The sequence below is a fragment of the Manis javanica genome, chromosome 3 (assembly GCF_040802235.1).
Source record: "Manis javanica isolate MJ-LG chromosome 3, MJ_LKY, whole genome shotgun sequence".
In the NCBI taxonomy this organism is placed as follows: Eukaryota; Metazoa; Chordata; class Mammalia; order Pholidota; family Manidae; genus Manis; species Manis javanica.
The window spans coordinates 3,206,375-3,220,828 of record NC_133158.1 but is presented as its reverse complement, the minus strand read 5'-3'; the positions used below and the strand labels follow the sequence as shown (position 1 = coordinate 3,220,828).

Genomic DNA, 14,454 nt, shown 5'->3' with positions numbered 1-14,454 from the left:
TTCCGAAAGATTGAAAACCTACCAACCAACTTTTCAGACCACAAAGGTATAAAACTAGAAATAAATTGTACAAAGAAAGCAAAAAGGCTCACAAACACATGGAGGCTTAACAACATGCTCCTAAATAATCAGTGGATCAATGACCGAATCAAAATGGAGATCCAGCAATATGTGGAAACAAATGACAACACCACCACAAAGCCCCAACTTCTGTGGGACGCAGCAAAAGCAGCCTTAAGAGGAAAGTATATAGCAATCCAGGGATATTTAAAGAAGGAAGAACAATCCCAAATGAATAGTCTAATGTCACAATAATGGATATTGGAAAAAGAAGAACAAATGAGGCCTAAGGTCAGCAGACAGAGGGACATAATAAAGATCAGAGAAGAAATAAATAAAATTGAGAAGAATAAAACAATAGAAAAAAATCAATGAAACCAAGAGCTGGTTCTTCGAGAAAATAAACAAGATAAGCCTCTAGCCAGACTTATTAAGAGAAAAAGAGAGTCAACACACATCAACAGAATCAAAAATGAGAAAGGAAAAATCACGACAGACCCCAGAGAAATACAAAGAATTATTAAAGAGTACTATGAAAACCTATATGCTAACAAGCTGGAAAACCTAGGAGAAATGGACAACTTCCTAGAAAAATACAACCTTCCAAGACTGACCCAGAAAGAAACAGAAAATCTAAACAGACCAATTACCAGCAACGAAATTGAAGCAGTAATCAAAAAACTACCCAAGAACAAAACCCCTGGGCCAGATGGATTTGCTTCGGAATTTTATCAGACATACAGGGAAGACATAATACCCATTCTCCTTAAAGTTTTCCAAAAAATAGAAGAGGAGGGAATACTCCCAAACTCATTCTATGAAGCCAACATCACCCTAATACCAAAACCAGGCAAAGACCCCACCAAAAACGAAAACTACAGACCAATATCCCTGATGAACGTAGACGCAAAAAAACTCAACAAAATATTCGGAAAACGAATTCAAAAATACATCAAGAGGATCATACACCATGACCAAGTGGGATTCATCCCAGGGATGCAAGGATGGTACAACATTCAAAAATCCATCAACATCACCCACCACATCAACAAAAAGAAGGACAAAAAACACATGACCATCTCCATAGATGCTGAAAAAGCATTCGATAGATGCTGACAAAATTCAACATCCATTCATGATAAAAACTCTCAACAAAATGGGCATAGAGGGCAAGTACCTCAACATAATAAAGGCCATATAAGATAAACCCACAACTAACATCAAACTGAACAGCGAGAGGCTGAAAGCTTTTCATCTGAGATCGGGAACAAGACAGGGATGCCCACTCTCCCCCGTTATTCTGTAGTACTGGAGTTCGTAGCCACGGCAATTAGACAAAACAAAGAAATACAAGGAATCCAGATTGGTAAAGAAGTCAAACTGTCACTATTTGCAGATGACATGATATTGTACATAAAAAACCCTAAAGACTCCATTCCAAAACTATGAGAACTAATATCGGAATTCAGCAAAGTTGCAGGATACAAAATTAACACACAGAAATCTGTAGCTTTCCTATACACTAACAATGAACTAATAGAAAGAGAAATCAGGAAAACAATTCCATTCACAATAGCATCAAAAAGAATAAAATACCTAGGAATAAACCTAACCAAGGAAGTGAAAGACCTATACCCTGAAAACTATAAGACACTCTTAAGAGAAATTTAAGAGGATACTAACAAATGGAAACTCATCCCATGCTCCTGGCTAGGAAGAATTAATATCATCAAAATGGCCATCCTGCCCAAAGCTATATACAGACTCGATGCAATCCCTATCAAATTACCAACAGCATTCTTCAATGAACTGGAACAAATAGTTCAAAAATTCATATGGAAACACCAAATACCCCGAATAGCCAAAGCAATTCTGAAAAGGAAGAATAAATTGGGGGGGGGGGGGAATCTCGCTCCCCAACTTCAAGCTCTACTACAAAGTCACAGTAATCAAGACAATTTGGTACTGGCACAAGAACAGAGCCACAGACCAGTGGAACAGAACAGAAACTCCAGACATTAACCCAAACATATATGGCCAATTAATATACGATAAAGGAGCCATGGACATACAATGGGGAAATGACAGTCTCTTCAACAGATGGTGCTGGCAAAACTGGACATCTACATGTAGGAGAATGAAACTGGATCATTGTCTAACCCCATACACAAAAGTAAATTCAAAATGGATCAAAGACCTGAATGTAAGTCATGAAACCATAAAACTCTTAGAAAAAAAACACAGGCAAAAATCTCATGGACATAAACATGAGTGACTTCTTCATGAACATATCTCCCCAGGCAAGGGAAACAAAGGCAAAAATGAACAAATGAGACTATATCAAGCTAAAAAGCTTCTGTACAGAAAAGGACACCATCAATAGAACAAAAAGGTATCCTACATTATGGGAGAATATATTCATAAATGACAGATCTGATAAAGGATTGACATCCAAAATATATAAAGAGCTCACACACCTCAACAAACAAAAAGCAAATAATCCAATTAAAAAATGGGCAGAGGAGCTGAATAGACAGTTCTCCAAAGAAGAAATCCAGATGGCCAACAGGCACATGAAAAGATGCTCCACATCGCTAATCATAAGAGAAATGCAAATTAAAACCACAATGAGATATCACCTCACACCAGTAAGGATCGCCACCATCAAAAAGACAAATAACAACAAATGTTGGTGAGGTTGCGGAGAAAGGGGAACCCTCCTACACTGCTGGTGGGAATGTAAATTAGTTCAACCATTGTGGAAAGCAGTATGGAGGTTTCTCAGAATGCTTAAAATAGAAACACCATTTGACCCAGGAATTCCACTTCTAGGAATTTACCCTAAGAATGCAGCACTCTAGTTTCAAAAAGACAGATGCACCCCTATGTTTATCGCTGCACTGTTTACAATAGCCAAGATATTGAAGCAACCTAAGTGTCCATCAGTAGATGAATGGATAAAGAAGATGAGGTACATATACACAATGGAATATTACTCAGTCATAAGAAAAAAACAGATCCTACCATTCGCAACTACATGGATGGAGTTAGAGGGTATTATGCTCAGTGAAATAAGCCAGGTGGAGAAAGACAAGTACCAAATGATCTCACTCATATGTGGAGTATAAGAACAAAGGAAAACTGAAGGAACAAAACAGCAGCAGAATCACAGAACCCAAGAATGGACTAACAGTTACCAAAGGGAAAGGGTCTGGGGAGGACGGGTGGGAAGGGAGAGATAAGGGCAGGGGAAAAAGAAAGGGGGCATTACGATTAGTATGTATAGTGTAGGGGGGGCACGGGGAGAGAAGACGAGTAGTGATTTTACAGCATCTTACTATGCGATGGACAGTAACTGTGAAGGGGTATATGGGGGGGACTTGGTGAAGGGGGGAGCCTAGTAAACATAATGTTCTTCATGTAATTGTAGATTAATGATACCAAAATAAAAAAAAAATTTTAGAATTATTAAAAAATATATATATATGGGGAGATAAGGACCTACACATTGCTGGTGGGAATGTAAAATGGGGCAGCCACTGTGGGGAAAAACAGGTTCCCCAAAAAATCAGTTTCCACATGACCCAGCAATTCTACTCCCAGCATATTCCCAACAGAAATGAACACGTCCAAATACAAATACATGTATGAATGCTCATAGCAGCATTATTCGTAACAGCTAGAAAGTGGGGACAACCCAAGTATCTATCAACTGATACAGAAAATGATATCCAAACAAGCTGTAACTCAGGCATCTTAGGACTGACGTATGGCTTTACGCTACAATACATGAATGGGCCTTGAAAACACTATGCTCAGTGAAGTCACAAGAGATCACATGTTGTATGGTCCCCTTTATTTGTGATGTCCAGAACAGGCGAATCCATGGAGACAGAAAAATACATGACTGATTGCTGATGGGCACAACAGCTCCTTTCTGGGGTAATCAATGTCCTCGGTTCAGATAGTGGTGACAGATGAGCAACTTTGTGAACGTATTAGAACACAGGAATTGCTCACTTTAAAAAAGAGTGAATTTTACGTTATGTGAATCTTATCTCAAAAAAAGGCCACACCTCGGCCAAATAGGGTTCCCTGGGCCCACCCTGTCCAAAGTCAGCCCCACAAGAGGTGGAGCACGGGAACAATTTCAGAGAGGACACTGACAGGACAAGTTAGCAGAAACATCCCCAAGAGCTCCCACCCTGCAGAAAGGCTGACAAATCTTTTAGACCCCGTGTGTTCAAACTCACCTGAAGATCCAGTCCTGTGGTGCTCAATCAGGAGCACTTCTACCTGCAGGGGGTTACCTCACAACGTGTGGAGACATTGTGTTGCCACAACTTTGGGGGCATGAGGTGCTGCTGGTGTCTACTGAGGACACAGATGCTGCTAATGATGCACAGAACAGCCCCCATGACAATCACCCAGCCCAGGTGCCAACAGTGTCACAGCTGAGATACCATGACTTAATGCAGTGATGGATCCATTACTTTGGGAAATCCTTGGATTTATACAACCCTGAAGCCCTTCTGATAACCATTAATTTTAAATATGGCCAAACTGCTCCAAGTAGTACAGCATGTCTCAAACCAGAACCACAGATGTGGGCCAGCTGCAGGCCCTTCTCAGGCAAACCTACTACAAAGGAGTAGTCATGGCCTCCCTGTGCTCAGAGGAGGGCAGACCTGAAGAGCCAGGAGACCTCCTCCTCAAAGTCCAGGTCTTAAGCAATGGAACGACGGGGTCAACGGGTTGCTTAGCAAGCTTTCTCCAAGTACAGCATTTCTTTAAACATGTCCCAGTAAAGTTTATCTGAAAGACTCACACAAGGAATGAAAATTCCTTCTCACATAAGGAAACACAAAAATAAAAGTCTACAACAGGAAACTGCTGCTAACCACACACATGGCTAGTGTCTACTGAACAAAACCCAAAGCACATATATATATCCCATCTGTAAATGACACCTTTTCCCCACAAGGCCCCTCCAAGCTTAGTGGCCCAGCGCCAGTGCTATCCCGTTTCCGGGGTCTCTCTGGCACTCCAAGAAAGGTTCAGCTGTCTTACTCTGAAAATACTCAAGCCAGTTGTGTTTTCACTACCTCCAGCCCACAGTTCCCTTCCTAAAAAGTGAGTCTGAAAAGCGAGTGGATTCTTTCCTATCTTCATCATATAGAGGGAAAAAAAACAATTCAATGTAAATTATCTAAAAATCTATCACCCAGAGGTGGCTACTAGGATTCTGATGTGTAACGTTATAGCATTCTTAGACAAATATGTTCACATAAACCCTTCATAAAAATGGGACCATCTTCTCCTACTGTTTGGTGGTCTGCCCTTCTCATCTAGCCACACAGCTACCGTTTTCCTACATCAGTAAGTCTGCAGCCGCGCCATCATTCTGCCAGCAGCACGCGACCCAACTGCATGGCTGCTCCCTTTGATTTTTTCTCAGCTGACTCCTGTTGGACTTTTAATGGCCTTGGGTATCTTACTACGACCCAGGAATGTAGTGATGATCTACATCCTTTGGGCAGCTGCCTGATTTTTTCCCCCTTAGGATAAATTCCCAGAAGTGGAAGGGTCAGCTGCTTTTAACGTTTTGGCTTTACACTGCCAAACTTCCCTGCTTAGGGTCTGACAACTCATCCTGCCATCAGGAGCCCATGTCAGCTGTCCCTACACCCACAAGCGGGTGCAGAGCTGCTCCAGGATGCACACCGTCATCCGAGAAAGCTCTCTGCCCTCCCTAAGCACCCTGGACCCTACGATGCCCAAGACCGCAATACTCTGCCAACACAGACTGATCCCTCAAGTCTAGTGAGCTATAAACCACCACCACTCTGGGCTGCGTGTCAGCTGTTCCTAATCTGTCCCATTTGGCTGAAAACCTAGCTTAAATTCCCACAGGCCCTTTTCACTATGTAAAATGTGGAGGAAAACCTATCTTGTGGCCAAATTTTAGGCAAATCTGTCAATAAACATGCTTGTACCCACACCCCATCCTCAAGACCCCTTCTCACCCCACAAACTCCAGCCCACCTCTCCTCCAAGCTGAGGTCTACACTGGTTTGCTGCCTCGAGCTTTGGTGGCTGTGGGACTGCAGATAAGGCAGAAGCCCTGAGAGGGACTTACATAGAAGTGAAAATGTAAGAAGTGGGCCAGCACTCTGGGGGCCACGTCAGGGAAGGCGGCCAGCAGGGTCTGCAGGTAGACCTCCAGATCCTTCTCTCTCTTCTCCACCAAGCTTCTCGAGTTTTTCCCAATTATCTTTTTGGGCGGAAGCAGATTTTTATCAATCTTCCTCTCTGCAACAAGCTGTTAAATAAAAAAGAAAGAAAGAAACCCTAGAAGCATGCCAACTACAGACCAAGAGGTTCTTCGCCAAGACCTGAGGGCAGCCTTCACAACTTCCACAGCCCCTCTCGGCAAGAGTACCAAGTTTAGTGACAAAACTAGTTAGTGCATTTGGGATTTAGCCTCATCAGGTTCAATTAGTGTAAGAAATACCAACACAATTCCAGACAAGGGGCTCCATCTAGACACTGGATATTCAGAAAATATCTCCAGGCCCCTAAAATCACCATCTTTTGCAAACCAGAATGAAAACCAATCACGACGGTGGCCTGTCTTTAGAATACTCCTGATGCAAATGACCCAGAGAAAAGCAGCTCTCTCAAAAAGCAAATAAAGATATAGAACCACAGCCTGATTAACTAAAGTGCAGGCACTGGACTAGGCTAGTCAGGTAGAGCAAGTTCAAACCTGTCTTCTATAGGAAACTGTCCCAGCATCTGACATCCTAGCTAAGACTGGCAATCTTAAAACTGAGGTTCAAATATGCTCCTCAAATACTGTCTCATGCTAGAGTTGAACTCCCAGGATCCACCAGTTTGTTTGGGGTTTTTTTGCCAGTAACATTAATAAACTGGTTTACTGAAAGGCACTACAGGCATGGAGCCTGTATTGCCCTAAAATAAATGCATTGCACAATGAAATTTGGCCTAAAAGCCCCCAAGCCCTGAGACACAGATCCCCAGCTCTCGAGAGTTACCTTTTCATGCAGGTCATGGAAATCACTGTAGCGGTGCTTGACTGTCCATTCATGGCTGCCATCAGTTATCCGGACGATGTAAACCTAAAGGGAAAACCCACAACCCTTGCCCAGCCAGCAAAAAGGGAAGCCCTGCCCTCCACCCTCAACTCAGCAACATACCCTCCCACCCCAAGGTCAGTCAGACTGACCTTGCCCACCAGCCTCTGCCCCTGACCCTTGGTGAGCAGCAGGGCCCCTTCCTGGCCTCCTCCATGGCCCTAACACTGGATGTGGCAGACTCACAGGATAAGTCTGTGGCTCTGTCCAACAATAAGGTACAGAAAAGTTGACTATCTTATCAAGCCACCTCATTTTTTTTTCATCTCCAGCCTCCAGGTAAGTTAAAACCCAATCTGTAGGCAAGGGCACCCCTTCCAAGGGAGGCAGAACAGGGCCTGAAAGTCTGGCAGGACCAGCTTCTGCTACATTTTTTTTCCTATGTGCCTTGACTATACCCTGGAACCAAGTCCTTTTCCAACGCTTTTAGCTGGTTCTTGGCTAGGATGGATTTCTGCTACTGAACCAGGAGTCAAGGCACTAAAAAGATGACAGGAGGGCAAGGGAAGGGCAACAATGGACCAGCGAAGCCCTGACAGAAGGCAACAAGGCTTAGCGGCTAAAGGAATGGACCTGGAAATTGAGGAAGACCTAGGTTCAAAGCTTGGTTCTGCCATTTCCTCCTGGCTGTGGCTCAGGTTGAGTTATTTATGTTAGTGACTAAAAGCTTAAGCTCCCCCTGAGCCTAAATTCTTGCATGTTAAACCTGGTAGGTTTAAGAATCAAATATTATAATACATGCAAAATACTTCATACATGCCTGCCATGTAGCAAGCAATCAACAAAACGTGTGTTCATTAACATTCAACTCGGCACACCTGGACACCAAACGGTCAGGTCAGCCTGGATCGCCACCTCTCCCACGCCCATTCGGGGGAGGGGCTCAGTCCTGGGGAATAACGAAGCTTTTTAGAGCTGATCCTCCGGCTGAATGCAGCCCAAGGGTGACGGCTGACCAGCCAGCCAGCTATCATCAGTTCAGAGACCTCACCTGCAAGAGGCCCCCTGGTCCTAGTGTCCCGCCCCTCTCTGCAGCATGCATGGGAGGAGGAGGAGAAAGAATCAACTCAGCTGAAGCCTCCATGGAGGCGCAGCCATTTCTCCAGTCCTGGCCTGTTGCTCCAGGACCCACCCCCAATCCCTCTTCCCAGCCTGGTGGCTCCTGTCCTCCAGGAAAGCCCAGAGTTATTACCCTGGCGGGTGGTTAGGATGAAGGCCAAGGGGGTGGGGCAAAGAAAGGGCCAAAGCCCCCCACCCACTCACCCTCCGGGAACAAAGGACAGGAGGCTGGCAGGTGCCCAGTAGGCAGCCACCCCAGGACCAGTCCTAGCCAGGCAGTCTAGAGGCCCACAGGCCTGGCGACCCACCCCATCCAAACCCAGGAGGCCGTCCAACTCCCAACACAGAGGGAACTCCCCTACCCCTTCCTATCCTCCATTCCCCCCCCCATCCTGGAAGTGTGGGTGGGTGGCTTGCTGCCCCAAATGCCCCCACAGTACGAAGCCATTACGACCCCTGGGTTCCAGAGTCTTGTATTTTAAGCCCTAAGCGACCCCTGAACTACCCCGTGTCTCGGCTGCACCCCTCCCCCATTCTTGTCTCCCCGGGGCCCCAAACACTCCTCACTTTGGGGGCAAATCTCTACTGCGACCCCAGGCCTCCCAGGTCAAGGCCCCGACCCTCGTTCCTCTAGACCCGCCTAGCCCCGTGCCCGGATTCCATCCATCCAAGACCCTCCTCCCCGACGTCCGGTCGCGTCGTCCCAGACCGGCGCCCCTCCAGGCCTAAAGGATCGATGCAGAGGGGCCTCCACCCCTAGGCGCCCCTCTTCCGCGGAACCCCTTTACCGCAGACCTCCCTGACCCTGGCCTCCTTTTCGGGGCGCAAACCCCTTCCCCAAAGCCCGTCTGTGGGCCCATCGCAGGACCCTCTTCCCGGACTTGCGGGCCCAGACCCCCTCCCCACACCCGCCGGTCGGACTCCGGGTTCCCGCCGCCACCCCCGGCCGGGCGGCCGCGCCCCCAGCACACCGTATACGTGTCCACGAGCTCAGAGCCCACCACGCGCGCCTCCTTGGCCGGCTCGGCCTCCCGCTCAGGCCCGAAGGGGAGCCCGGCCGCCGCCGCCGCCGCCGCCATATTTAAGGCTCCGCCGCCGACACCGCTCGGCGCACTCTGGCGGCATCAGGGGCGGGGCCAGCGTCCCGCCGCCCGGCCCCCGCCGCGTCTCCCCGCCCCTCGCGCGTGACTGACAGCGGCTCCTGCGCGCGTGCGCAGTCCGCGCGACCGCCCTCGGGAGCTCCCGGTGTGTCGCCGCCGGGCCTGCCGCCAGCTGCTGGGGAGAAACTGAGTCTGGGCACTGCTCTGGGTGGGAGGACGAAAGGCGCCCTACCTCCCGGGCTACTCCGCGTGGTCTCAGTCTCCCCCTGCCGAAAAGGGAGCGATGGCGCAGCACCGGGCTAATGGGCGCGCCCGCTTAGGGCGCGAGAGGGTTGTGGGAGAACACGTCCCGCCAGTTGGTGGTTTAGTTGACACACAATATACTAGTTTCAGGACCACAACAAAGTGAATCGATAATTATCTGCATTATGAAATGCTCACCGTGATAAGTAGTTACTCTGTCGCCATACGGAGTTTGGACATTTTTTCTGTGTTCCGCATGCTGTACTGGGCCTGCCCAGAACCTCTCCAAGAGCACGGAGACGTCACAGGTCAATCCATGCGGTGTCCGCAAGGCAGAGAGCTGGTGTGGTTGTGGAGAAGGGGCTCTGCATGAAGGGGAGGAGTGGGAAGAGATGGGCCATGTGCTGGCCCTCCAGCACAAGACCCCCGGGTGGTGTCCTACTGAGCTCAAAATGAGGGGTGACAGCCTGGCCCAGGACCCAGGAACAACAGTGTGGCAAAGAAGGCCCGGCATGGAGATGGAGCCCAACCCAGGAGAGGAGCCAGACCTAGAAGAGGGGGTGGTGACCCAGCTGAGGGAGGGGGCCTGGCACACATGGGCATCCATAGGTGTGTTTGTTGGATGGCTGACTTAGTGCCGTCACCCGGCCCAAGCCCAGAGCGAGTACCGCTCTCCTGGAGAGGTGACAGGTCTTCAGCACTGCTCACAGTGCTCTCCTAGGGTATGTCAGTGACTCCCCTCTCCACCAGTCCCACATCAACATACTCTGGTCTTGGCCTTCAAAGCTTCTCTTGGCAGGGCCCTACACTCCCAGCCTCTCCCTGCGTACTGCTGCCCCCGACTCTGGAAGGTCTCACTTAAGGCAGTGGCTGCCAAGACGGCCGGATGTTGAGGAAGGGCCCACCCTCCGGGAGCCTCAGTCGTCAGTTCATCTGGAAAGCGGGAGTCATATCACCCACCTCCCTAATTGGATAGGAATTGAGCTGTTCTGTGTAGGGGTCTGGCATGTGCAGGTCCTGTCCTGTCCTGGGCTCATGTTTTCATTCATTCGAGAAACCTTTCCAGAGAGTTCCCTGGAGGCCACGGGGAACACAGGGAGAGAGACCTGGTCCTTGCAGCCCTTCATCTGCTCCCTGCCCTGGGCAGAGGACACAGGGACTCAGGCCAGCCTGAGATCACCAGGGCTGGGGGAGGGGGTGGAGGATGCTACAGGCAGGGGTTGGCCCGGCTGGGAATGCAGAGGGGCAGGGCTATTTAAGCCCGGGCAGCGGCAGGCAACCCCAGCAGCCTGCCTGCAAGCCGCCAGCATGGATGACATCTACAAGGCTGCGGTGAGGGAAGGGCTCGGGCAGGGCCGGAGTGGCGTGCCCACTGGGGGCTCACTCAGCTCAGACTGGGGGCAAGGTCCTTCCCAAGGAGGTGGTGGGGCCCCAGGAGAGGGCCCACATACTTGCAGCCCAGGCCCTCCGGGGGATGGGGGGTCTGGCATTTGGTGGTGCAGGGGGAGTGAGGGGTCCAGGGTGTAGAGTGGAGCTGTCAGGGTGGATGGAGGAGGAGGTTGCCACTGTGGGCACCACACTTGGCTGTCTCCAGGTGTCTGCAGTCTGTGTCACTCTCTCGGGCACATCCCTCTGAATTTGTGTTTGTGGTTTCTGGACCTCTGTCGTTCCCAGTCTCTTTCTATCTCTTTTTTTTCTCCCAGGCTCTGTCCCTGTCCCCCACTTGTGCCCCTCATATCCTGCTTCTTACACACTACAAACCCCTACCCCGTCCAGCCCCTTGGCTGGCTGGAGAGACTGTGGAGGGTGGGCCAGGGTTGTGAGAGGGGCTGCAGAGCCGGAAACCGGAGCTGGAGAAGGGCTTTGGAGGTGTGAGGCAGGCAGGGAAGGAGGGGCGTGAGGAGAGGCTGGAGAGGGGAGCAGAGGGCAGACCCAGCCCCGAGGTGCCCAGAGGCTCAGGGCTCAGTGGATTAGCCAGGGTGAAGGCTGGGAGTGGTCACCCCAAGTCCCTGCAGACTTCTGGGGTCACTGAGAGGTGTCAGATGCTATTCCATCCTGGGTTGGGCATGTTGCTGACCTGTTCCCACCCCAGAGACAAGGCCATCTGGTACAGACAATTGTGCCCGAGGGAACTTCTCCCTCAGCCCCAGGAGTGCAGCCCCACTCTCGGACAGGGAAGGGTTACAGCTGGCTCAGGAGCACCCCTGCCTACCCTGCAGGAGTGAGTGGAGTTGCTGGGGGAGCCCTCCACCCCTTGCCCATACAAGGCCTGGTGGGGCTCAGACTAATTTTGGCTCCTGAGGCACCAGCAGCCAGGGGGCCAGATAACACTACCCCACCCACTGCATGCCAGAATCCCCAGAACAATCACCAGGTTTAACTTTGTCCCCCGTTAAAAATAGTCCAGTGGCCACCCGGTCAGATTACAGTGGGTGGCTTTACCCACCCCCACACTGGGTTTATTGTCCCAACCTGAGGGACAGCTGTCCCTCAAGCCACCCAGCTTGGGTTTCAACAGGGGGGCTGAAGGGGCATTGAGTGGTCACTACTATTGTTACCCAGGGTCACCTTGGCCTTGGAGGGGCTGCCCACCTGTCACCCTGGCCCTGAGCCCAGCCTCACTGAGGCCAGCTGGGTCACCTCAGAGCTTTGGGGCAGTGGGGAGGCTGAGGCTTATGCTCTGCGTCTGGGCCTGGCCCGCCTCTTGCTGGCTTTAGTCTTCCCACCTGTGGAATGGGCCGGTTTCCTCAACAGCACCCAAAGCCTGGGTCTGAGTCCTGAGACCTGTTTTCTCCTCCAGGTAGAGCAACTGACAGAAGAGCAGAAAAATGGTGAGTGCCCCAGCAGCTGTGATGGGGGCAGCAGGGCCAGGCTGGGGGGGCCAGAGGGCCCCGGGCGGGAGGCGGAGGCCAGGACCCCTCTTGCTGAGAACTCAGAGGTCTTAGAGGGAAGTGGGGAGGTTGGCAGGCGACCCCAGGGGCCTAGCTTCTGGGGTCCTGGCTTCTGAGCCGTGGCCATCTGCCCCCGGCCACGGACCCAGAGTTCAAGGCAGCCTTTGACATCTTCGTGCTGGGCGCCGAGGACGGCTGCATCAGCACCAAGGAGCTGGGGAAGGTGATGAGGATGCTGGGCCAGAACCCCACACCCGAGGAGCTGCAGGAGATGATCGACGAGGTGGACGAGGACGGTGAGCCCCTCAGCCCGGGCCCCAGGCCCGGCGCACCTGACCCGCTGCAGACCCGAGGCCCCGCTCTGCCGCGAATTACTTGGGGCCCTTGAGGGTGCTGGGGAGCACCTCGGAGCCTCACCGTAAAACGGGAGGGTGACTGTGCCCACCGCGCGAGCCGGGGTGAGGATGCCCTGAGAACCGGGTCCAGTGTCGTGGTGGGCCGGCGCCCGGCTGCCCCTCTGACGGCCGTGCTGCCCACGCGCCCCCAGGCAGCGGCACGGTGGACTTTGAGGAGTTCCTGGTCATGATGGTCCGCTGCATGAAGGACGACAGCAAAGGGAAGTCTGAGGAGGAGCTGTCTGACCTCTTCCGCATGTTTGACAAGTGAGCCTGCCGCCCCGGGCCTCTGACCCTCTGGCCACCCCTGCAGAGCTGAGGGAAGGGGGACGGTCTTGTGACCTTGAGGCCTCGTGTCTGTTCCGTGCAATGCCGGGCGGGAGGCCCCATCGCCCAGTGGCCCTGCCCTGCCTCCGGGGGCATGAGGGCTGCCCCAGCTCGGAGCCCCACCACCCTCCCCACAGAAACGCTGACGGCTACATCGACCTGGATGAGCTGAAGGTGATGCTGCAGGCCACAGGCGAGACCATCACGGAGGACGACATCGAGGAGCTCATGAAGGATGGCGACAAGAACAATGACGGCCGCATCGACTACGATGGTGGGTGGGCCGCGCTGGGTGCCCGCTGCCCAGCCCTGCCCAGCCCCACCTCTGACTGGGGCCTACTCCTCTCTCCACAGAGTTCCTGGAGTTCATGAAGGGGGTGGAGTAGATGCCAGTCCTCACCTGGAGCTGCCTAGGTCGCCTTCCAAGTCCAGCTGGGCCCTGGGGTGGGGGCCAGGGGCTGGGGCCTCCAGGACTTGAGCCTGGAGTGTCCCCACAGGCCCTCCCGATTGCCCTTGCGGCCTTTCCTAGGGGATGCAAATAAAGCCCTGCTCCAGAGGCTGGTGTCTGGCTTTCACTCCTGGGGACTGTGGTCCCCTCCTGCCGAGGACCATTTCCTTCCCCATCCCAGAGCCCATGCTCTACCCACCCCAGCACACTGCCCTCTGAAGGAGAGATTAGATTAGCTCCAAGCCTCCTTTCCATTAAAGTGGATGCCCAGGCCCCACCTCCAGGGATTCAGCACCTGGACCCCACGGTGGCCCAGGCATCTGCATGTGCAGGCCTGGGGGCCCTGCCTTTGGTCAGCCAGCTGGCAGCCAAGGGGCCTGTACTTGGAGAGAGCAGGGACAGCAGTGCCCGGGGAAACAGCAGCCCCAGCCCCTTCTCAGCCCTGCTGGGGAGAAGCAGGGCACTGGGGGCCCAGCGCACCTGCCACTCTGGTCCACCCGCCCACCTGCTTGGCAACACTGACTCCCTGGGACCGAGGGGCTTATCATCCACTCTGCGTCCCCTCACCCATGACAGGTGAGGACCCTGGGGCCCAGAGAGGCACAGGACTCTGTAAAGGTCACCCAGTGAATCTGGGGGACAGTGGAGCCGCCTGATCCCGATGGGCACAATCTCCAGCTCCCGTCAGCCTCAGAGGCTCCAGCAGCCCAATGTCCCTCCCCAGCAGGGAGTGGAGGCACGAGGCCCAGTATGGCACTCAACTTCATGGGGACA

General features: G+C 52.0%; 2 protein-coding genes across 7 annotated transcripts in view; one reads left to right on the top strand and one right to left on the bottom strand.

The window, feature by feature from the left end:
* Nucleotides 1-9,417, bottom strand: part of NISCH (nischarin) — a 35,834-nt gene extending 26,417 nt beyond the window's left edge. For 2 of the 6 annotated variants that reach the window (XM_073230685.1, XM_073230687.1), the window contains exons 1-3: nucleotides 9,248-9,411; nucleotides 7,119-7,202; nucleotides 6,200-6,382 (exon numbers count right to left, since the gene is read on the bottom strand). In XM_073230685.1, the coding sequence (XP_073086786.1) occupies nucleotides 6,200-6,382; nucleotides 7,119-7,202; nucleotides 9,248-9,355 (375 nt within the window). In that variant the 5' untranslated portion in view covers nucleotides 9,356-9,411. Of the gene's footprint in view, nucleotides 1-6,199; nucleotides 6,383-7,118; nucleotides 7,203-9,247 lie in introns of all 6 variants that reach the window. The other 4 variants (XR_012128882.1, XM_073230686.1, XM_073230684.1 and 1 more) reach the window with 4 other exon arrangements.
* Nucleotides 9,418-10,825: 1,408 nt separating this feature from the next.
* TNNC1 (troponin C1, slow skeletal and cardiac type) lies at nucleotides 10,826-13,789 on the top strand. The gene is made up of 6 exons (XM_017672017.3): nucleotides 10,826-10,951; nucleotides 12,420-12,450; nucleotides 12,660-12,806; nucleotides 13,058-13,172; nucleotides 13,370-13,506; nucleotides 13,587-13,789. The coding sequence occupies exons 1-6, from the start codon at nucleotides 10,928-10,930 to the stop codon at nucleotides 13,616-13,618; spliced, it is 486 nt and encodes a 161-aa protein (XP_017527506.1). The 5' UTR covers nucleotides 10,826-10,927; the 3' UTR covers nucleotides 13,619-13,789.
* The last annotated feature ends 665 nt before the right edge of the window (nucleotides 13,790-14,454 follow it).

Excerpts from the sequence above, each read along its gene's own strand:
- TNNC1 (XM_017672017.3), top strand. The coding sequence starts at position 10,928 with ATGGATGACATCTACAAGGCTGCG. Across the intron at positions 13,173-13,369 it reads CTCTTCCGCATGTTTGACAA|AAACGCTGACGGCTACATCG; the intron begins GTGAGCCTGCCG and ends CCCTCCCCACAG. Across the intron at positions 13,507-13,586 it reads CGGCCGCATCGACTACGATG|AGTTCCTGGAGTTCATGAAG; the intron begins GTGGGTGGGCCG and ends CTCTCTCCACAG.